The following is a 22,000-nucleotide window of genomic DNA, read 5'->3' on the forward strand; positions in this document are numbered from 1 at the left end:
GGTAAGGACAAATGCACAGCTCTACACATTGTTTTTAAAACACACGAGACCATGTTAACAAGAGACAGCTATTTATACAACAGGAAATATAACTCCTTGGTCAAGATAAAGCCTCAACTGTGGTAGAATCACAGCTGATGATGTATATCTGCAGTTGTGTTTTTTAAAGTAACAACTTGTGCAAGGATAACTCTATCCGTATGTTCTCTGGGCATATTGACATGCTCTAAACTTAAAATGTCCTCCACAGAGTAGATAGATCAAAGCATTGTTAACAGAATAGAAATGATTGAATTCATTTTAGCAGAATTAAAAAATCAAAGCATCTCTGTGTCTTCACAAATGCTTAAGGCTGAAACTGTTCCTTTGCAGATGCCAAAACCTTAATTTCTGCTCTATCACTTTTTGCAATGCAATACAAATTTATGACTCCTAAGGACAGAATTCTGTTGCAATTAATGTGGACAATTTTAGTATATTATCACTGCAGCTGTAGTTGTCTAACTTTAGAGTCCAAGTTTGGATCCTGATGAGTTACTGGACCTTCCTGAGAATAAATGAGATCTGTGAAGTTAGAAACTTGTGTGCTTCCCTTACCTGCTAATGAAACCTATTCTCTTAACTTAGGCAATAATAAAACTTGATTTTTTTTTTTTTAATAATATATTTTACTGTAAAACAAACTGAATTTTTCATTAACTAAAGCACACCCTGTGGGGAGGTTTGTAAGTATTCAGATAACTATTAATCAGCTAAGCTCAATGTTGATGAGCACGGTGGTCTATGAGTTGGGAGGTTTGAAATCCCTTCCTTTTATTGTTTCATCAGTTTCATCTGAAAAATTAGCACCCCTTAAAAAAAAAAACAACAACAAACAACCTTTTACTTCTCGATTTCTGTTCTGTGGCATTCCAATAACTTTACAACTGGTTTGTTGCTGATGCTGTTTTGAGTTAATCTGCTATTCCCAGAGTGCGGGCCACTCTGGCTTCCTTCTGTATCACAGCCTTGGCTCACATTTTCTGTCACCCTAAATGGAGGGTACTGGTAATAGATGGCTTGGTTGTTGTGAGGAAAACAAAAATGGCTGTTTTGTGAATACTAAGATCTGATTTATCAGATCTAATGGCAGTGAGATCCATACTGTACACAAGGCAGACATCCCCACATGGCCTATTTGCGGAATGCCGATATTATTTGAAGCTAACCACTTTTTTCTGTGCCGTGGGGAATACTGAACCTCAGACTGCCAGGAGTGTATTTTTTAGATCAATTAACAGCTTTTCAGGTACAAAGTTCAATCAGTTTCTTCTGCAGCGAGAACTTGATAAGATAGTACTGACAGATAAAGTTAAGGCTTCTCCCTGGCATCTCACACTGAAATGACATACACTGGCATTGATACGACTCACAGGAACTGAGGATGGCATGCTGCATAACTAACCTGTCATATGCTGTGCTGTGAGCTAATGTGTCAATAGTCTGCAAACTGTGTTGTAGCATTGGAAGCAAGTTAAAATATCAGGCAGCTACATGATACGACATTTACCAGCTGTCTGTTCCAACAGGAAAAGTGTCACTTCATCTTATAACCAGTGCTTAATTTATAAAAACAAGTTCAGTGGTAGGTAGATATGTAGTGCTTGCTGCCTGTTATTGGGTTTATTCTGCTTTGCAGGAAAAAGATTGAAAAAGCTAAAGTGTAATGACGTTCCGTTGCATTTCAAAATAGGCTGCAAAACATTATTGAACAGATGTGCCTTTCCCATCCTTGTCCAAAATCCTTTTTCATATCTACACTATTTAAGAGATACACGACTACTTTCATTTTTGGAAACCAAACACCACAGTTGTGAGGGTAAAATATCTGCACAAAATTTTTTAATTCACTTCTCATATTTCCAGTATTTATCATTTGTGTAGTGTACAATCCATTTGTGTAAAATAAGTTCTCTAATTATGTATCAATGATAAACATACAACAGCAAGTTAATAACATACCTAGTTTGAATTGGTTTGTAATTGTATTGAGTACAACATAGAATCAATACGGATGACAAGTCCTCTATGAAATGTTCTGACTTTCAGATAAATACAGTTCATTGCATTTCTACCTGTGTTAGAGCGTGGTTCATTACTAATTCAAACCATCCTTATTAGCATCATGTTTCTTGTCTTTGGATGGCTTTTTCAAGTATTTTTGTTGGTATTCTTTTCTGTGGTTTAAAATAAAAGAGGATCTGCTTTTCTCTTTAAAAAAATCAAAAGGATCTTTTTTTTTCTAACAAAAACCAAATTTACATCATTTTAAACTAGGGAGTGTTTTAAATTTCAACTGCTGCAAAACGAACAAGAAACTGCCTACTAAGGACTAAACCTTCATTAAACTCAAGCTAAAAGTCAGTTGCTATTTTGGATCAAGCTAAGACACTTCCATGTAACCAATAACCATTTCTCACGAAAAAGACACACAGCATTTCATTGTGGCTGTGTCAGGTTTCTAGAGGTGATTGTCTACAAGTTAGGTATGTGCTCCCAAGATTTTGTCTTTGAAATTCTTATGGTATTTACTATAATTACAGGAAACGTGAAGAAGAAAGTAAAAGAAAAGAAGCCAGCCTACAGAAAGGAATGCAGAATGTGGAGCAAAATAAGTTTCGAGTACAACCGAGCGCAGCAGATCGAGAGAAGACTTCCAGCACATTGCAGTTATCTAATAAACAAATTGATCTACAGAATAAGAGACCTCCCTCTGTCAAGGCTTCTCAAATTCAACTAGGGAGAAACAGTAGAGGTTCCCCTAAGGCTTGTCGCAGCAAAGGGTCACCAAAGGAGAGCTGCCTGTCTTCAGAGGCACAGAGCGAAGGTCATAACATCAGGCAAGGTTTGTAATCATTGATAGTTGGTGTGATAGTTGTGTGTCTTTTTTGAACGTGTCTGGGGAGGTTTTGTATGTAGAACATGTTTTACTCTTTTGTATTAATTGTTCTTTCATTATTTAAACAATTTATATAGGATGAAGCTAGGCATAGATTCTTTTTTTTGCATGTGTTCAGTCATGTTGGGATGTCAGGAGATGTTCTGGCTATTAGCCACATTGTTTAGGAAAAAAGAGAGCAAAGATATTTGATGTATCTGTAGGATTCTTGAAGGATTCTTAATAGAGAATTGTAACTCATTTAAAAACAGATGAGGGTAGAATTTCTTCAAAGCCAGATCTCTAGCATACAGAAGGCAGCTTCGTTCTCCATGGCAGATTTCTCCTATGATTTGCCTCCAGAGTTGTCTTTTTGAGAGCGTACTAGGATATTTTTTGAGAAATGAAGCTGTTCATTGAAATGTGTCTGACTTCCTTATGTTACTTTATTTGCCCTGGTACAGTACACTCTTTTACTATTTCTATAAATACATCCTCACTTTATGATAATTTCTTGACCATTCCTGTACTAGTTTCACAAGATACACACTTTAGCAATGTTTCAATCAGTTCTGACTGCAACCAGTTATAGCAAAATTGGCCATGTTAAAGCATCTCTGCTGTCATTAGAAGTAAAAGTTGGGTAAGTTGTTTGTTTAAGCTAAGCTGCAGGAACTCCTTTTCAGGCATAAAATTACTGCTACTTGGAATTTCACTGTAATCCAAAGGAAAAGAAAGTCAAAGAGCTTTTCCTGGATTTATTTTCCTTTTACATGGAGATGCCTTAATGAACAGAACACTTGTCTGTGTTGTAATAAAGGCAGACATCTATCTTATCCTAATATATTCTTTAAGAACTTTAAATATCATTATTATGATAAACATGATAGAGATGTTAAAAATGCTAGCAAGCTTTATCCATGTACATATGAAACAACAACGTAGTAAAACCAGATTTGCAAAGGAAAACACTTGAAATTAGGAGTAATTGGAAATGGTGGTTACCAAAGAAAAATGAATGGTTATAATGGACATAATGAGGAGAAATTGATAACTGAGGAGATGAAACAGGAGAAAGAAAGGGTTCTGGAGGGTTAGAGTGAGGGGAAAAGAGAAAAGGAAAGATGGAGAAATTATAAAGGAAGAACGAACAGCTTTTTCTTTTATTGACTCCAATATCCATTCTTTGCTGAAATTTTCCATTGCGTTTACCAATGGAAACTACGTTTCATCAGTCAGACTCCCAGCATTTATTGGAACAAATACAGTGCTGGAGTGAAGTGATGGCCTGAAGGTAGAAGTATGTAGGATACATGGAGTATAAGGTCAAAGAGACTTCAGAGATCAGGATAGAACTTGCCAAATCTCCTGCATAGGATTCTTACAGTGTTACTTATGTTCGAAAAAAGCACATTTGTGTTCAGCTGTATACATGACTTTTCCCATATACCTGGGGAGTTCAAACCAGCAGTAAATGCCAGTAGCTCATAGCTTGAACTTTTGCTTTAAAGGCTTCCCTGAGGTTGGAGATTTCCTGAAGTAGCTATGCCAGAATCATTTTTCCATGTTGATGATTTATAAGTAAGTTTTTAACTAACATGGGCCATTGCCTGGAGATTTCCTGGTTTTATTTATTTATTTATTCTTATATATTCTTATATATTCTTTTATATATATATATATATATATATATATATATATATATATATAAAAGAAGAATATAATTTCTCCAGAGGTAGAGTTATGATTTTCTTCACCATTGTACATTGTCTTCCCTGTGACAATGTGGAGCACAATGAGAACAGAAATCTTGACACAAGGTTCTTCTGAAGATGCATGGTAACGTGTCTACTTATGCAGTGAGAACAGGTTCAGGTTATAAAGAAAGCTCCTTCAGAGTCCAGTCAGAAATGTCTGTGTTTGAAATGGAGTGCTGTGCTGTGTTTACTCGAATATGTTTACTCATTGATGCCAGTGAAGTTGATGCAGTAAGAATCGACTCATTAAGTTTTTTGCCCGCTTTTCATGAGGTGTCACAGTCAATCCTCATGTGGTAAAAAAACTTCAATGGACTTCACTGGAAATTGTAGTGGAATTAAATATAAACTTAGATCCCGTGGGCTGGCACTTTGGAAAGCTCTTCAACAGCTGAAGCTAAATGTTTTACACTTACTCACAGAATGTGAAAGCTGTAGTTTAGCTGGTGGCTCTGTTCTGATCCATTCTCCTCTCCATTCTGAAATCTTTCCTATGTGCGTTATCTCATTTGCAGCTGCAGTTTCCTTAATTGTAAGTAATTTTTCTAGCTCTGTGCTCAACACTGTTTGCATCTATGAAAGAGAGTTTACTTCAACCTCAGAAGGTGATCTAGAATTCTTAAATGATCTTTTCATCTCACTTCTACAGTGAGCCAGTTGTTCAGACTGGGAAGTTTTGCACACACTTCTTTAATGACTTACATGTTCTAGGGATGAAATAAAAGTGAGAATTCTACATCCCACATTTACAAATCAGGTAGCAATTTTGGGTGAGTTAAGAATGACAAAGGCTGTGTTCTTTTTTCCTCACAGCTGTAAAGACTGACTTTTTGAAAGATCAAAACAGTGCTGTGACAGTGCTGGAAATTTCATACACGTGAACTGAATGTCAGCCCTTTACTGTTCTTATTGATGGTACTGGTGATTTTGTACTTGGCTTCATTGGGAGTGGAATTATGCCCTAAGAAATTTTGTTGTTAAAAGGCACTTTTTTCAAATTGTAGCAGCACATTTTTTAAATCATCTCTTCCACTGTTGTAGTGAGAGAGGGGGAATTTACTTCTACACTCTGGAAGTTGAGGAAAAAACAGGATTAAATGAGGTAATAATTGCTTGAACAAATAGTAGATTAAAACAGATCATACAGTAGTGTTTTTCTCCCTGTCTTACAACATATACAGGGCTATATGACAATCTTTATATAAGTTAGAATAGCCTCTCTGGCCATACAGTCCTGTCACTGTGATAAATCTTCCCTGTCAGAGGCATCAATTATAGTAATCCTGAATTCCTTCTGTATAAACTGTTATTCTGCCACATTCAGCTACCCAGACAAGAGAGTGTACTGAAAAGGTGTTAAAGTGAGGATAAGTATAGCATGGTTTTACCAGGTTGTGTTTAATCCAGGCATTTACACTCTAGTCTGGCTGCCACATCATTCTCACAAGAGTGTTTGGAAGCAATAATCATACCTGATTAACTTTCCTATTGTGGCCTTGGAAACTGAGAAAAGAAGTCTTGCAATAAGGGAAAAATGGGAAGGACTTGAAAGTTTCATTTAGGAAATCAAGGGAAGTAATGACAGCCAAGCCCTCAGGATTTCCTGAGTCAGTTACATTGTCATGGTGTGCTGGGATACAAGGTGGATAGAGCAGAAGATCAGCAAATAAGCTGGAAACAATGACAGTCTGTTAGGGTGTTGTCACTGGAACTAGCAGGTGTGTTATTGCAGCTGCATTCTTTTGCCATGTGGTGAGCTTGTATCTGTGGAAAAGACCACTTTATTCAGGAAGGTAAATTCCTCTTTGAACTTTGTTAGGTATCTCATTCAAATTTGGTGCAAGAGAGAGAGATGTGTAGAACGGTACGCAAGAAGTTTGAGATGTTAATCAGGTAATGATTACTTGCAGCCTGGAATGCCAACTGTGTTCTGGGCTGCCTTAAAAAAGGGATGGCTAGCAGGGAGAGGGAGGTGATTGTCCCCCTCTGCTCAGCTCTTGTGAGGCCCCATCTGCAGTGCTGTGTCCAGCCCTGGGGCCCCCAGTACAGAAGGGACACGGAGCTCTTGGAGCGGGTCCAGAGGAGGGCCACTAAGATCATCAGAGGGCTGGAGCATCTCTCCTATGAGGAAAGCGTGAGGGAACTGGGCTTGTTTAGCTTGGAGAAGAGAAGGCTCCTGTTTGAAGGCTCCGGTACTTAAAGGGAGCCTACAAACAAGAGGAGGAATGGCTGTTTATGAGGGTAGATCATGATAGGACAAGGGGAAATGGCTTTAAACTGAGACAGGGGAGGTTTGGGTTAGATATTAGGAGGAAGTTTTTCACACAGAAGGTGGTGACACACAGGAACAGGCTGCCCAAGGAGGCTGTGGATGCCCCATCCCTGGAGGCATTCAAGGCCAGGCTGGATGTGGCTCTGGGCAGCCTGGTCTGCTGGTTGGCAACCCTGCACACAGCAGGGGGTTGAAACTCGATGATCATTGTGGCCCTTTTCAACCCAGGCCATCCTATGATTCTATTACCTTTCCTGATTCTTCCTGCTACTACTTTTTTTTTCAAGTGTGCCTCAAAGGTGCATGAGCAAAAGAATATTAGAATAATAAACTGTTTTGCTGGATCAGAGACTGAATGTTTGTTTCCATTTCTCTGTTTAAAGAATTATTGAGAAAGCACATCAAAAGCAAGCCAGGTTGTGTCCATTTCCATTGCGGCAAAGCAAAAGAGGTAATGAAAATTGAAGCAAAACATCAGGTTGCAGCTGCTACAGAACTGAATGGAGAAAAGCACAAAGAGCACGCTTTGGAGGCAAATGGTGCTCGTGGTAACAGAAGGCATGCTTCTGCTTGTGGGACTGCTGGTGCTGGGGAAAAAACAAGAGATCAAAGTCAGTCTTCATCTGGTAACAGGGGCCACTGTGAAGGAACTTCAGTGGTCATGTGCAATGTCAGTTGTGCTGGTGGAATTGCAAGAAATTCAAAGCGGTGCGAAGCCGTTCCAAAAGGCAAAAGGCATCAGCAGAAATCCAGACATAAAGAGGTGAATGATGAGAGATGTTCACCGGCTGGCTCAAGTAGACCGGGGAGTGCCAAAGCAGTATTTGTAAACACCAGAAATGCCGCTGTTAGTGCCATAGGAGATGCTAACAATGTGGGAAATAACGAATTAGTAAAAAAGACCTCCCCATTATTGTCTACTGAGACTGAATCTACAGGAACTGGGCCGAGAAATCCAGCAGTGTGTTCTGCTCCTGATGACAGTTTGGACTTGGAAAAAACAGGTGAAGTCGGATCCAGGAACGCAGATGACCAACTATGTTCTGTTGCGTGGCAAAGTACAAATATTGAACTGATCCCTTTAGAGATTCGGATGCAAATCATAGAAAAAGAAAGAACAAGAAAAGAGCTATTTCGGAAAAAAAACTACGCTGCTACAGTTATACAGAGGACATGGAGAAGGTAAGGCTACTATTTCAGTAGCTAGAGATGAGATACACTTAGATGTGGACTGCGGTGTACATCAGCAGCGTGCTTTATTTGGTCCCATTGCTTATAGCAGTAACTGTGATAAATGAGGAATGTAATAATCTTTCACCCACCAGATGGAAGTATGCTCCAGTTGCCTAGACTGACATCAGTGAGTTCATAAAAAGAACACAGTGATGACTTTCAATAATTGGTGAAGTTATTAAACTTCTGTTCCAAGCATTCTTTATAGAGTGCTGATCAACACTCACCTGAGGCCAGAGTTACTGCACTCATGCTCAGTAGCAAACATGTAGGAATGTAATTTTCTTCCAGCAGTTTTTTGTTACTGGATCCTCCACCATCATTTACTGGAACACCTGAAATTGTGTTGTATTGTATTCTAACCTAATGGCTCAAGCAAATCGTTTGTTTGCTCCAGCTTTCTGACTCATCAATCTAAATATTGCTCATTACAGTACAGTCATATTCCAGCTTATCTCTTCATTGTTGTTGATATGTAAAAGTGCAGTTGACTTTTCTAAGTACATTCTTATTCCAGTGGAAAGCTGACATTTTGGAGAATGCTATTTTTAATTCATTTTTGAGCCTTGTGTGTGAAAAATATTATGACTTTTTTGTACAATAGCACTGTACATAGCACTTCTGTTCTCCTGCAATCTTTGGTCTCCAGTTGCTATTTATGACACACTCCTTATACCTACACTCAACTGCAAATCAATCCTTTTTTCTTCCCCAGTAATCCAGTACTCCTGCCATCACCCTGAAATTTTCCATCCATTGTTTTTTGACTTCTTTTCTAATTGGGAACCGGAATTCTTGTCTTGTTTTCAGATCCATTGAGATCCCAGAAGCTGAATTAAGTCAGGAGTAGATGAGGGGAGCACATCCATTCATGATACTGTTGCTTCTGGTGATCATGCTGTTCTCAGTTGACAGCAAATTGCAATCCTTCCAAAGCATGGTGCATGGTACAGCTTTCAGTTGGAGAGTTCCCCACACATTGTATAGCTCATCACAGTTACTATGTAGGTACCCAGTGTATGGCTGTGGGTCCCACTAAGTCCTGCGTGTCATTTGAGTCGAGGCTTGCACTGGTAAAAAGCATGCACATGTAGACAGCAAGAGAACTGCACATCAGTATAGAAATATGTTGATGTTGTAGTATGTGCTTGAGGTCTAGCATTTCTCTACTTCAGATTAAATTGCTTTGTCTCTGCAAGTTTTACAGTGATAATTTTCTTACTGAGAATGTTATTGAAAGCTGTTGTGAGCTACAACACAATGGCCCTGGTCTACTAAAGCATACTTAACTTTCCTTTCTTGGGAAGACGTTTCAATTCCCACAGTCCACAATCTTTGTAAGTGTAGCCCTCAGAAGTGTGTTCCAAGGTGTATGCCTTGCCAAAGGTTAATTGCTCATCCTGCTCACTGAGGCTTGCAGATCCTGTGTCTGCCTCGCTCTCATCTGGGGCACTGGGGCCACTGCTGTCCTTTGTGGTCCACAGTGAATTGACAGAAACTGGCAATAAGCTGGTACTGTTGGTCTCCTGCTGGAGATGAGTGTTTCCAATCCATTATTGCTGCATGTGTACCTTACCAGCAGCATTTCAAAGCTTGAGCCCCTGTAACAGTGTACCTGAGTAGCACTTACCTTTCTGCATGTGCATTCCACATTTATGTGCAGTAGTTTTGCTGAAGAAGTGTTGGCTATTTTGTTAGGGCACCAGAAGGATTAATTGATAGAGCATTAAACTTGGTGCTGTTCTGTCTTTTCTTAGTAGAATCAGAACAGTTTATTATAGGAGGATCTTTATTAAAAAATAATAATAATAATAAAAATGCACACACACTGAAGATATCTGCCTACATCTGTATTTCAGAGCCTCAGATTTGTTTTCTTGTTGCTCAGAACTACCAGAAAACTACAAACAACAAATCCCAGCTGGGTGCAAAGGTGGAGGCCTGTGAGTGCTTCATTTCATGCATCAGCAAATGTTTCTGGCAGTAATTACTGAATTCCACCAGAACAGCTTACTGTTCTTTTCTGCTCACGTCTAAAACAGTTCCCCACTTGTTTTTCCTGTAGGGGGGTTCACCAGGCCCATCCTTAGCAGAAGTTATGCTGGCAAGGCGCAGACATTGTCATGCTGCCCTCACTTGCTTTTACTCCACTGAAGAGTTCAAAGAGACGTGTTATCTACCCAAACAGAATCCTTTTTCTTCTGTCTTTTAATGGTGTTCCTGTTCTGAAGCCATGCAGTGCTTTACTTCTTGTGGGCGCTGCAGATGTTACTGCTTGATGCGGTTGCTCCCCATGTTTGTTACGTACTTCAGTGAGCTGTGGAACAGCGTGTCTGAATCCTAAGCTCCACTACATTAAGATTAAATACGTTTTTCTCACACAGCAAACTTCAGAGAGGTAATTTACCAAGCTGACTGAAAGTCTGAAACGGGTGGAGCTGTAACTGAGCATCTCATCACATCCCTCTGGCTCTGTTGTACTTCTGTGCAGTGATTTCCCATACACGGCTGCTGTGTTGTTGGAATTCTGTACCTCACTGGCTTATAACATGTTTAAACAGTTGTGTCTGGCTGTGTTGCCTGTTATTTTAGTTCAGAACTTGCTGCAGTTGGAGCAGCAGAAGAGATTCACTTCTTTTCTCCTTCCCTTTACCAGTGGGGGATGGCACTCAATATGTTTTTGTCCATTACCAAACACTTGTAATGAATATTTTACAGGTGTTACTCAGTATTCATTTATGACAGGTTTGTATTGGAGAGATTCAGCATTAGTTGTTAGGCCAGTTGTGAGTATGAAGACCAAAGACCAAAAAAGGAACTCCATTTGCTGATGCCATTGCTGGCACTCAAGGAGGAAAGACAGGTAACCTGCAGCTGTCTCACAGCAGAACTGTGACCAAGCGTGCCCCTGCTTTCATGTTGCACCTAAGCAGCAATGGCAAAGTTGGGTTAGGAAATGGGGAGATACTTAAGGGAAGGGGAGAAAAGGAAAAGGGAGATTGCTGCAAACAAGGTGAGAGGGGAACACCTTTAGAGAATGCATGGAAACCAGCAGATTTCTGTAGAGGAAATGTGCAGCTGAACCTGTAAAAGCTATGTTTGGCTTCTCTCCTGTAGCAGTTCACAAATAGAAAATGGTAAAGTGCAGCAGAAATATTGCTGTTATTTTCTGAGTCTAAGGAAAAATGAAAACACAGTTGTGACTGTATTCTTATTAATATTTATTGATTGCATCCTCCAGATATTCTGTGTATAGTTAAGCAGGTGATAGGCTGATGTTACAGAGCTGTAATTTTGATACCTGTAATACCAGATCTTTATTAGCTGTGTGAAATAACGGATGCACGTAGAATTGAATCCAGTTCCTGCTTTTTTACTTCTGAGCAAACATCTCATCCAAGTGACTTAGCACATCAGTGGGAGTTCTGTTTTCCCAGCTACTCATGTAATCCTCCATGTGAACTGACGCATGGAAAGCACTGAAGTTAAAACAGGTCACCTAAAACAAGTGCTCTTCTCTTTTGTGCTCTCCAGTTACCATCTCAGACAGGAGTTGTCTCAGCTTCTTAGTACTAAGCGGCAGCGCAAAGAAGATGAAGACAAATGGAGACAAGAGACAGCTGCCTTCCTCATTCAAGTTGCTTGGAAGAAACAGCTGAACCATAGCCCTCAGAAATCAGTTCCTCCATGTAAAAGCCTGAAATCTGTAAACAAAACCAGCTCAGCCATAAAAACCAGCAAGCAGTCCATCCTCAAGCAGATCTATGGTAATTTTGTTCTCACTATACTTTGGTTCTAAAAAGCACTGGATTAATTTGATAACAAAGTGTTCCTTATATTTTGAATTCTTGGGTACATTTTCTACTCAATTGTTATGGATTAAAACCATTTATAACATTTAGTCTGAAATCTCAAGCGTTCTGGATAATTCTATAACCATTTCAGATGGAAAGAAATACTTTGGCGATTTAAAACAGTTTCTTCTAAAGCTGTTTGAATCACCATATCGTTATTCCAGCACAGTTCTTCAGCCACCAAATCATTCCTTTGCCAGAGTTGCTCAAATGTATAAATGTGGAAAGAGAACAGAGCTGTCAAACTGGGGACAGGCGGCTGCCTCGATGCACAGTGGCTGTCTGGAACGCAGCTGAACTTTATAAGCATTGCTTTCAACTTTTATTATACATACATATGTATATTTATATGTGTGTATTTTAAATATCCCCATCTGAAGAATATGATCGTGTTTGATATCGTTAACTTCCGTGCTTGAAGACAGCTGATCTTCATTGGGACATCAAGGTGATCTTCTGTAGCACTGCAGCACACTGCACTAAGTCTGAATACGCACTCAGCCTCCAGTGCATCCTGAGGAAACAACAGAGGAAAGGCATTGTTTTTACAGCACAAGTTCCTTACGCTGTGATCACCAATGCTCTGTGTACCTTAACAGGTGGCAACTCATGCTTATCATGGCTCTCTAGTTTAGATAGCTTTATTTCATTACAGCTATCTTTTTTGGCAAGCACTTAAAGTTTCTTCTTTGACACAGCAACTGCAAGACATCATCAAAGTTTACTTAAAGTTCTGTTAAAGTTGTAACAGTTTTCTGTCATGCAAAATGTCTTACGAGTTTCCTCATCATAAAGGAGAATATTTGAGGATAAAATAATGCTGTAGCCTCTTTAAATAATTTATAGTTGTCCATAGCCATATTTCTACATGAATAAACACTGAGCTGTTGGTGTTGTTTATTAAAGGGCGTTCTCAGGAAGGCAGAGTGTACCAGCCAGCCAGACCTCCCTCTAAGCTGAAACTTTCTGATGTGCAGCTGGTTTCAGGTAAGACACACTCTAACAATACTGGGAATAGAGCAAATGCCTTTAGTGTTTTATATATATGTGCATGTCATTGGGTTTCTCTTAGAAAAAGAGGAAAAAAAACCCCAACTCATCAAGAGCTGGGATCAAAGATCAAGAGATGTAACTATTACCAACCTGTTGTACGTTCTTTTGCTACTTTTGGACCGACTGAGCAATGTGCTTTTATCCTAACCCTGAATCATCTATATGAAAGCTTATTTTGATTGGACTATTACTTGGAAAGATCTCAAAATCATGGATTTCTACAGAGATAAGCTACTCACCTGTGGTTAAAATCCCTTACAGATGCTCGTACTGTGATTCATTAGTGTAAATATTTACCTATAGAAGTAGTGGATTTCTACACGTACCAAGTATTTAGACCTGTTTGTAATATGGTCACAGACTCATAGGATGGCCTGGGTTGAAAAGGACCATAATGATCATCTTGTTTCAACCCCCCTGCTGTGTGCCAGTGTTGCCAATTACTAGACCAGGCTGCCCTGGTGCACGGATAAAATGGGAAAATCCAAAGTAATCTGATCTCTGCCCTTTCTTCTAAGACAGTGCAATGGTGCTCCTGTCCTGTGTGCAGAGCTCCAATCAGTTCATAGAACATTATGTGCACTAAGTTTTAGGGCTCTGAAGCAAGCCTGCATTACTCCACTGCTTAGCAGTGAGGCTGTATATTATTGCCAGGTTTTTCCTGGGAAATCCTCTGTTCTCTTTGTAAATAAGTGAAATTTTGTGCGTGGAAATGGTACCAGGGCAGCAGTTTTCAGACAAGGCACTGAGAGTTGCTGTGATGGGGACTGTCACGACATGCAGCCAGAGACGGTGCTACAGTGCATTGTACAGAACAGCAGCCAGAAACAGAGATGTAGGAGTGTCATCAAGGTCAGTAAAGTCCAGAAGTTTAATGCATGGGGCAGTAGTTTGACAGATAACTTAAAAATGAGGTTAGAATACACAATTCTCCTAGTACTCCTTCAGTAAATAACTTTTTTTGAGACTATTTCAAGTGTACGCACTTAGGGCTGGGAGCTGTGTAACATCAGTCCTTCAACACGTGAACAGCCTCTTTCTTTAGTCTTGGCTGCATCCCACGTAGTTCAGAGCTCACAGGCTGAGAGGAAAAAAAGAAATCCTTCAAAGAGACAATAGTTCAGATAAGGTGCATTGGAAAGTAAAATCAGTTTTCCCACTGGTTTACTAAATTCTGAAGTCAAAAGGAAATCCAGCAGCAGCCCTAGCCTTGAATTTGTTAGAATTGTAGGTGAATTTCTGCCTTGGTGAAAGACAGAGACTTCTTTCTTCCAGTATTTGAAATAACTGTTTTAATTAAGAGGCATGACCAGACGTGTTTGATTGCCACCTCTTCATACAGACACCAATCTAAATTTTAAAAGAGTTTTAGCAAATAAAGCAGCTCTTCATTGAACTTTCTAGCACAACGGGTCTCCCTGTCTTCTGAAATGAAAAGGCTGTCTTGTGAGGTTTGCCCATCCTTTACTTTCATAACGTGGTGACGAATAGGACAGTGATAGGAACTTTGCCCAGTTCCTTCAGAACACTACCTACTTTGATTCACCTAATAGGAGCTGGGGGAACTTTAGCCCTTCCTTAAAGACAATAACACGTTTTTCATCTGCCTGCCTTCATGCATGACAACGTTACGTTCATTGGAAAAGTTCAGAGCTGTCAGTGGCTAATGCCAGATACTCTGCTGCTGACGTAGGTGCCTGGAGCAGGTCAGCATGGACTGCTCAGTTTGATTCTTCTCCTCAGTGGAAGGTGCAGCTGGGAAGGTGAAAACTGACTATCAGCACTAGTTTTCACTTCTGTCTAGCTGCTGGAAAAAGCAGGCTGTGACAAATGTCCAATGGGAGACTGACACCAAACTCACTGAACTTCTCAGCAAAAGCAACCTCAGCGCTGCAGAGTGGGGACACGTACATAGGAGGTAGCAAAAGGAAATACAGGGAGTTAAGGGGCAGGGGAGCCACGAAAGGATGACAGGGAGAAAAGAAGGAAACACAAGCCCTTGCTGCTCTTCAGCCACCTCAGCCAAGAGCTTTAGTAAGTGACTGAGCCATCAGCCTGAAAGCGCTCCTTCGTTTATGAGAGTGAAACTTCAGCTCCATTATTATGGGTTGTGCTGAACACATAGCCATGTTTAAGTTGTACTGAGTGCCACGGAAACAGAACTACTTACAGGTAAGAATGAGATGTCAGGAACAAGGTGCTGTATTGCTGGTAGGTTCTTTGTTTATGAAATGCAGAATCAGCGTGGATTAAACTTTTCTCACTTGGAATAATTCCTCAAAACTGTTGTGTTCTTTTACAGTGAACAACCTGCAGTATGTTCATCTGCTGGAGAACGTGGGAAAGTCAAAGCAGTTTTCATATAACATGAGGCCAAGCACTGCTGCAAAATCCAAAACTCCAAGACTCGAAAACTAAGCGGACATTTGGGATTTAAGGAGCATTCTGGTACAAATGTAACTTTTCATCACCTGCAAGCCATCTACAACATTTTACACTTGAACACATTTCCAGTTTTTTATTACATGCCAAGCAGGCTGCCAGGGAGCCGGACTTGTTTGTTTTGTGTACAAATTTGTCTTTAAATTCTAATTTATTTACTGATACATGAAATCTGAACTGCATTTGGAAGCAGACAATTAAGTGCTAAGCCCAGCGCTGTGCTGCAGTGGTTCACAAACATTTACATTGTGGAATCAGGAATTTTGAGTATGTGCTCATTAAATGCAATTGCAAAGGAGAGTACTGGGGCTGTAACAGTAACTGCTGTTTGGTTTCACCTCAAAATTTACTAAATGTATCTCAAAATCTAAACAAGAAAGGAGGCATAACCTTTATGTTCCATTTCTGTACTAAAGAACAGGTAATTTCTCAACCTGTTTGGGGGATTTGGAAGGGAAAGGAAAAATGTTGACAAAGAAATCACTCCGTAAGTAAATTTCTTTCCACAGCACATGGAAAGTTAGCGGTGTTTTCTACCCTTTGAAATAATCCTGTTATTTATTCATTAAGAATTGTATTTTTATACACACACACAGAATGAATTTCTACAGGAAGCAATATAGGGCAGGGCCTGTGCTAGTAGGAAGCTTGTCTTTAGAGCAGTTGGAGCTGCTGCTGTACGGTATTTACTTTGCACCATGTCTTTAAAAACACAAATTTCTGAAACTAAAATCACGGTTTATTTTTAAAGTGGTGGACAGATAATTTTATTCTAGTTGCTGTTACATAATTCCAGTTCTTTAGTGGGATGGAGTCCACACGAGTCTCTGCTTCCCTGCGAGCACTTAAGCCTCACAGAGGTCCCTTATCTGACCCTTCCCCGTGGTCCTTCTGGGAAACCCAACTTCCAGTGAAGCTGCAGTTTCGTGCTTGAAAAGAAAGCTACAGGAGGGATGCAGCTCTTTGTAAAATTTTTATTCTGTTTCACTTACAAAAAAATGGACAAGCTTTGTTCCAACATCTCCCGTTCAAAACTAAATAGAAGTAAATGCTTTACAATAAATGCAGTTCCACCTCTTTAATACACTGCGTTCATAGGGCTGGGTCCCTGGGGGTGAGAGGCCAGGTAGATGTTGAAGCAGTAATGGAGGTCCGTCAGCCACTGCTCTTGGACTTCGCCGCTCTTCAGGGTCTAAAAAATAAGGGGGGGAGGGGGGAATTCAGCAACAGCATTTGTGAAGCTTTGCTTTGTTCTTAGTGAAGCAGGTGCTCTGCTAAAGACACCCAATGGCCTCATTCACTGGCATGCAGTGACAATTCTCTCTTAGTCTGTATGTTTAAACACGGTACGTCTGTTAGTGCTGAAATAATAAAGTGTCATTATTTGGTATGTTAAGATTGTGTTACATTATGGAGTGTGTGAATTCTATCAGATGCAACTTCTTACTCTTAATTACAGCAGGTTGCTCACTTCACAATTCTGCCACCGACAGTCAATTACAACGCAAGTGTGTGCAGTTCCACTGTAATACTCACCCAAGGAGTGCCACTGTCCACAGCCCATGGGCACTAACTCATCCTCCTCAGCATTTCTCAGTGGTTAAAAACAGAAACAAAACCACAACCCAGCCACAGCCACACATCCCCAAAGCAGGCTGAAGCCTTTCCAGCACTGTAGGAAGCCAATGACATATTTTCCACTGGAGAACTTGCTTGATAGACTTACATCTTGTTCTCCACCCCCCGAGGTTAAGTTTGGGATGACATTATAAAATGATTACGGCATTGTACTGATTCAAGTCTAGGGACCATACAAACTCCCTGCACCCAGAACTAGTCGTAGATGTGTGCAAGACGACAGCTTCTGATCTGTTTACTGAGAAGCAGATGTAATAATCTCAAAAGCTCTGACAAGTGCATGTTGACTACAATGCTGGATTCTGCAATAGCTGCACAATTTAAGACTTCTACCATTTGTCTCTCCAGAGACCTGCACACTTGAGAGAGAGAAGATATTTCCCACCAGCACATATACTGGGACAGCTCCCCACCCAGCTGTGGCGTGCTGCACCTCATCCCCTTCCTGGGCACTTTGTTTCAAAACTTAGCTTTGAAATTCAGCCCAGGGGTCCTGGACAGCATTTGGCTCTGTGACAGTCTCATTTGTGCAAAACACAACTCGCATTTCACCGAGCGTAGGGTTTGCAGTCACTGTTCAACATAAACACAAAGTATATTCTTGTGGTCTCTGGCAGACAAGAACAGGTTTCCTACCATGATGTCCTTGATAATCTGCTGCACCAGGAATTCATTGGTCATCATATGGCTCCTGAGCTGACCGTGTTGCATCAGTAAGCGAAGCAGCTGAGCAACAACGGGCAGCTCCTCGCGGCAGATCCTGCTCACTTGCAGACTTTGCAGCATCAGTCTCAGCAGCCGTGGCAGGAGTGCTAATGCAGAAATGCACGATCCCCACAGCATATCCCTGGGAAGAGAAGAGAACGAAAATTGAAGTGATCAGGGCAGCTCATTTCAGACACGCTTCTGTGGCCGATGTCTTGTATTTGTACCAGGAAACGCACCCCTGTGTTGATGCCAGTTGGCACGACTGCATTTGCAATTAGTGCTGAAGCAGAAAATTTGTAGTGGCAAATGTTACACTCAACAACATTCTAAGCTGATGGAAAAAATTTAAGGTCCTGCCCTGGAGCTTCAAATGTTGCTGAAGCCCTCACACGGTGTGACTTCTGCTCGAAGCAGTGGGGAAGAAGGGTTCTTCTTTCAGCTGTAATTCAAATACATCTGAACCTCTTGAATCTTTAAGGCTCAAAACAAACGCAGAAGAACACAATCAGTGCTTTGTAACATGTAACATGTACAGAGTAAGAGAAGGAGGAGTCTTCCTAAGCAAACTCTGATCAACCTTCCTGTATGTGGAACAGTTGTAAGAAAAAAAAAAAAATCCAAGTTTCAACTGCTTAAAGACATTTCTGCTTTACTGGTAAATAAACAGATCCCAGGTGGCTGTGGCTGTTTGATTCCCAGAAAGTGTTGTTAAAAAGCTGAAACACCAAGTTAGGTACACGCTTACAGAGCCAAATCCTTTGTGTGCTGCTTTTCAGCTTATCTAATGAAACCAGAGGGTAAGGCTACACATTAAGGTGCAAGTATCTGCATTTCTGGGGTCAGGGGGGTTCCGAAATCCCACAGCTGCAGTAAGTAAAAGCTTTAAGATGAAACCTTCTGTAGCTGTTGTTTTAAATTATTACAGCTAACACTGCAGATGTTCTTAAACAAAAGGACAAAATAAACTGCAGTCGGAGGGGTTTGCCCTCTGTCTTACATCTCTAGATATCTGTGCTTACAGAGAATTCATATAGTATGAAAGGCAGCATTACCTTTTCTGTACGTGTTCTGCATCCTCTTTGTCCAGAGTTAGCAGGAAGTACAGGAGGCTGTAACAACAGGAGGCTAAGAACTTGTGCAGATTTTCACTCAAGATGCAAGCTTGATCCAAGAGCTTATTTATGGCACACAGAACAGATCCAGCTGTGCTATCAGGTATTACAACCAATCCAACCTGGATTAAAACAAAAACCCTCAACTTCATTGCTCCATACACAAGTTTTTGCTGTTACACAAACAATTCCAATGCCAAATGTGTCCTTTCATATGACAACAAACGTTACTTTCTTTCTGTTCAAGAATAGATACTACTGCATTTAAAAACAACAAATCCTATCTTCCTTAGAAATTGACTGGCACAGCAACAGAAGGTTAACAAGTATTTCAGCCTAAGCATTCCCTGCCTGCTAGAGAAGGCATTACCACTTCCAGTATATTTTTCAGAGAAGTGCAAAGTGAAAAGGCCTCACATTGATAGTCCTCTAGCCTACAAAACATGGGGTTTGGAAGCATCCATCATTTCTCAAAGTCCCTGTGCTGCATGGGGCTTTCAGAACAGAACCTGCTTTTTGTGTATTTGATGTTGCAAGTTGGGAAAAGAGGACAAAATCTAGAAGCAAATTTGCAAGACTAGATGTATGTTATCCTCTGAGCATCAGTACTGAAACAGACCACCATTAGTGCAAAAGTTCTAAGGAATTTCTCCGGCTCTTAAACCACTGCCTTTCAGATAAAAATACAAGCAGGCAGCTAACAGCAGCTATAAACAGTAAAGGAGACAAGAGTCTTAATCCCACTCCCTCTAAATAAAGACAACATTCATCCCCAATCTATTTGAAAGAAAACTAAGCTTTAAGCCTTCCTCTGAAGGACCATATAGACACAAAAAGCAGCTTTCAGACAAAACAGGTCTTTCCTTTTGAACACATATCATGGGACAGAGCATCCCTTCTGAGTCTTGAAACACCAGTAAGCCACCACTGAGGTAGAAGGAAACTCAAGACTTAACTCTCCAGAAAGAAAAAGCACCGAGTACTCATCAGGACTGGTCTCTGAAATGCAATGTGCTCGACAGGGATGAGAGCATTACAGAATCACAGGATGGCCTGGGCTGGAAGAGACCTCAAAGTCCACCCATCCCCAAGCCCCTGCTGTGGGCAGGGCTGCCCCCCACCAGCTCAGCTGAATTTGAGGGTTACAGAGACAATTACAAGATTTATCACAAGCCAGCTAAGATGGAAAACAAAATATGACTTACCAGGTATTTACAGATGCCGGTCTGGAGAATGTCAAAGCACTGACTTTGGGAAGGTATAGTGGACAAGCTGTGACAGATCACCTGTTTTAATAAAGCAGTTATATTTAAGCACTTAAAAATACATACAAATAGCACCACTAGCAACCATTCACTGCACAATTCCAGATTTTGCTGACAGACCTAAATACAAAGTACCTATGAGGACATGGCAGCTTTGTCTTTAAAGGTACTGGTTCTTGGCAGTGTATCAGAGTAACACTGTCAGCATAAATTACTCTGTGTTTAATGAGAGGATGACCTGCGCCACTGGTTCTGTGGTAGTGGCTTTCTTCCATTTACCTCTGTGAATGAAGTAGAAAGGCAAAAACACTCGACCCAGCTACAATGCCACAGCAAGGCTACACCCTGCCTGCCTCTGAGAGGAAGACATTCAGAAAAGAGAGAGACCACAGATACCACTAACAAGCACGGAATAGAAAAATGGCCACAAAAAGGACAGGAAAGAAAAGAAAAAAAACAGGAGGTAGCAAAGATCCATTTGCTACTACTTTTCTTCTACATTGCCACTAATGTGATGGTCAAAGTTGATACAAAATGAAATAGTATAAAGAGAAATCTTGTTTTATGACCTGCCAACTTTCTGGTGCCTGTGCAGCCAGGCGTGAGCAAACTGCATGAGATGTGCAGGAGTGTGACAGCAAAAGCTTAAGAAAGAGGTGAACTGAAGGCTCGGGCCTTTAAAGTCTAGAACAACAGCAATGGTTTCAGTTCACAAGAGCTCCTGGCAAACCCAGGGACTACTGCCTTATTTATTTTCTTCTTCCTACTGTAATTAAAAAAACAATATCATCGTTATGTAGGCGAGAGTGGCCATGTTGGGGATGGAAATTAAAAAATAAAATCAACAAGCGGAACAAGACCGCATGAAATACAGTGCAACCCTGTGAAAGATAAAGAGAGATATTCCAGAAGCTCAAGTAACTTGTCCTGCTGCAGTCCTCGGCAGATCACATTCTCTGTTCCTCTCTTCCTTCCCAACTACTCCATTTGTGATCCATTCAAAGCATTACAAAGTAACGCCTTTTGCAAATCTACTGTATCTACTCTTTCAAAGGGTAAGGCTCTCCTTAGCTACTGCAAGGACTTAAAAACATTTGCATTTGTGCAGTGTCAAGGAACGAAGACAGGAGGTTACGAAACAGAGGATTGTCAAGGGCAAACTGATGCCAGCATGACCTCATATTTGAACAAGCAGCACTTGCACAAAAGGTAAAATGGCACTGATGAAATGTGTTGGCTGACAGCTCAAGGTTGAGAACACCGAGATAGGAAGATGGGACTAACCTATAAGACTGCATGAGTCTCCTGATTAACAGAGAAAAAATGTCAGTGAAACATAAGGGAAAAGTCACGCTCCTGGAGACTTCAAAACTGTATGCAATGCGGACCTGTAACAACTGGAAACAAGGAGAAAGATCCATGCACAGCCAATCACAGAGTGATTGAGATACAACCACAGAACAAGCAAATACGGCATCAGGATGCAAAAATGAGAATGACCAGAGCAGAGAGGGTCAGTGCTGCTGAACAGAAGTACAGTACTACTCTGTAAGACCCCACACGCACCATTCCTGAAATACCACGCAACACAGGAGGCAAGAAAGGTAAACTTAAACTGAACGGGCACAGAAAAACTGCAGAGAATGGAGATTCTATCTTACAAATCTAGATGGAAAGGACTTCACCTGCTCAGGCTGGCAAAGCTACAGCTAAGCAGGTATGCCAGTGCTCCTTAAAACGCAACAGAGG

General features: G+C 40.7%; 2 protein-coding genes across 7 annotated transcripts in view; one reads left to right on the plus strand and one right to left on the minus strand.

Moving 5' to 3' along the window:
* INVS (inversin) overlaps positions 1-16,360 on the plus strand; it is an 83,803-nt gene extending 67,443 nt beyond the window's left edge. For all 5 annotated transcript variants that reach the window (XM_048940359.1, XM_048940360.1, XM_048940362.1 and 2 more), the window contains 5 exons: positions 2,583-2,884; positions 7,330-8,128; positions 11,714-11,946; positions 12,940-13,020; positions 15,389-16,360. In XM_048940359.1, coding sequence (XP_048796316.1) covers positions 2,583-2,884; positions 7,330-8,128; positions 11,714-11,946; positions 12,940-13,020; positions 15,389-15,504 — 1,531 coding nt within the window. In that variant the 3' untranslated portion in view covers positions 15,505-16,360. The remainder of the gene's footprint in view (positions 1-2,582; positions 2,885-7,329; positions 8,129-11,713; positions 11,947-12,939; positions 13,021-15,388) is intronic.
* A 128-nt stretch (positions 16,361-16,488) lies between these two features.
* Positions 16,489-22,000, minus strand: part of TEX10 (testis expressed 10) — a 48,348-nt gene continuing 42,836 nt past the window's right edge. For both annotated transcript variants that reach the window (XM_048940364.1, XM_048940365.1), the window contains exons 12-15: positions 20,192-20,272; positions 18,927-19,108; positions 17,803-18,013; positions 16,489-16,720 (exon numbers count right to left, since the gene is read on the minus strand). In XM_048940364.1, coding sequence (XP_048796321.1) covers positions 16,607-16,720; positions 17,803-18,013; positions 18,927-19,108; positions 20,192-20,272 — 588 coding nt within the window. In that variant the 3' untranslated portion in view covers positions 16,489-16,606. The remainder of the gene's footprint in view (positions 16,721-17,802; positions 18,014-18,926; positions 19,109-20,191; positions 20,273-22,000) is intronic.

Source organism: Lagopus muta, chromosome 3 (assembly GCF_023343835.1).
Source record: "Lagopus muta isolate bLagMut1 chromosome 3, bLagMut1 primary, whole genome shotgun sequence".
In the NCBI taxonomy this organism is placed as follows: domain Eukaryota; kingdom Metazoa; phylum Chordata; class Aves; order Galliformes; family Phasianidae; genus Lagopus; species Lagopus muta.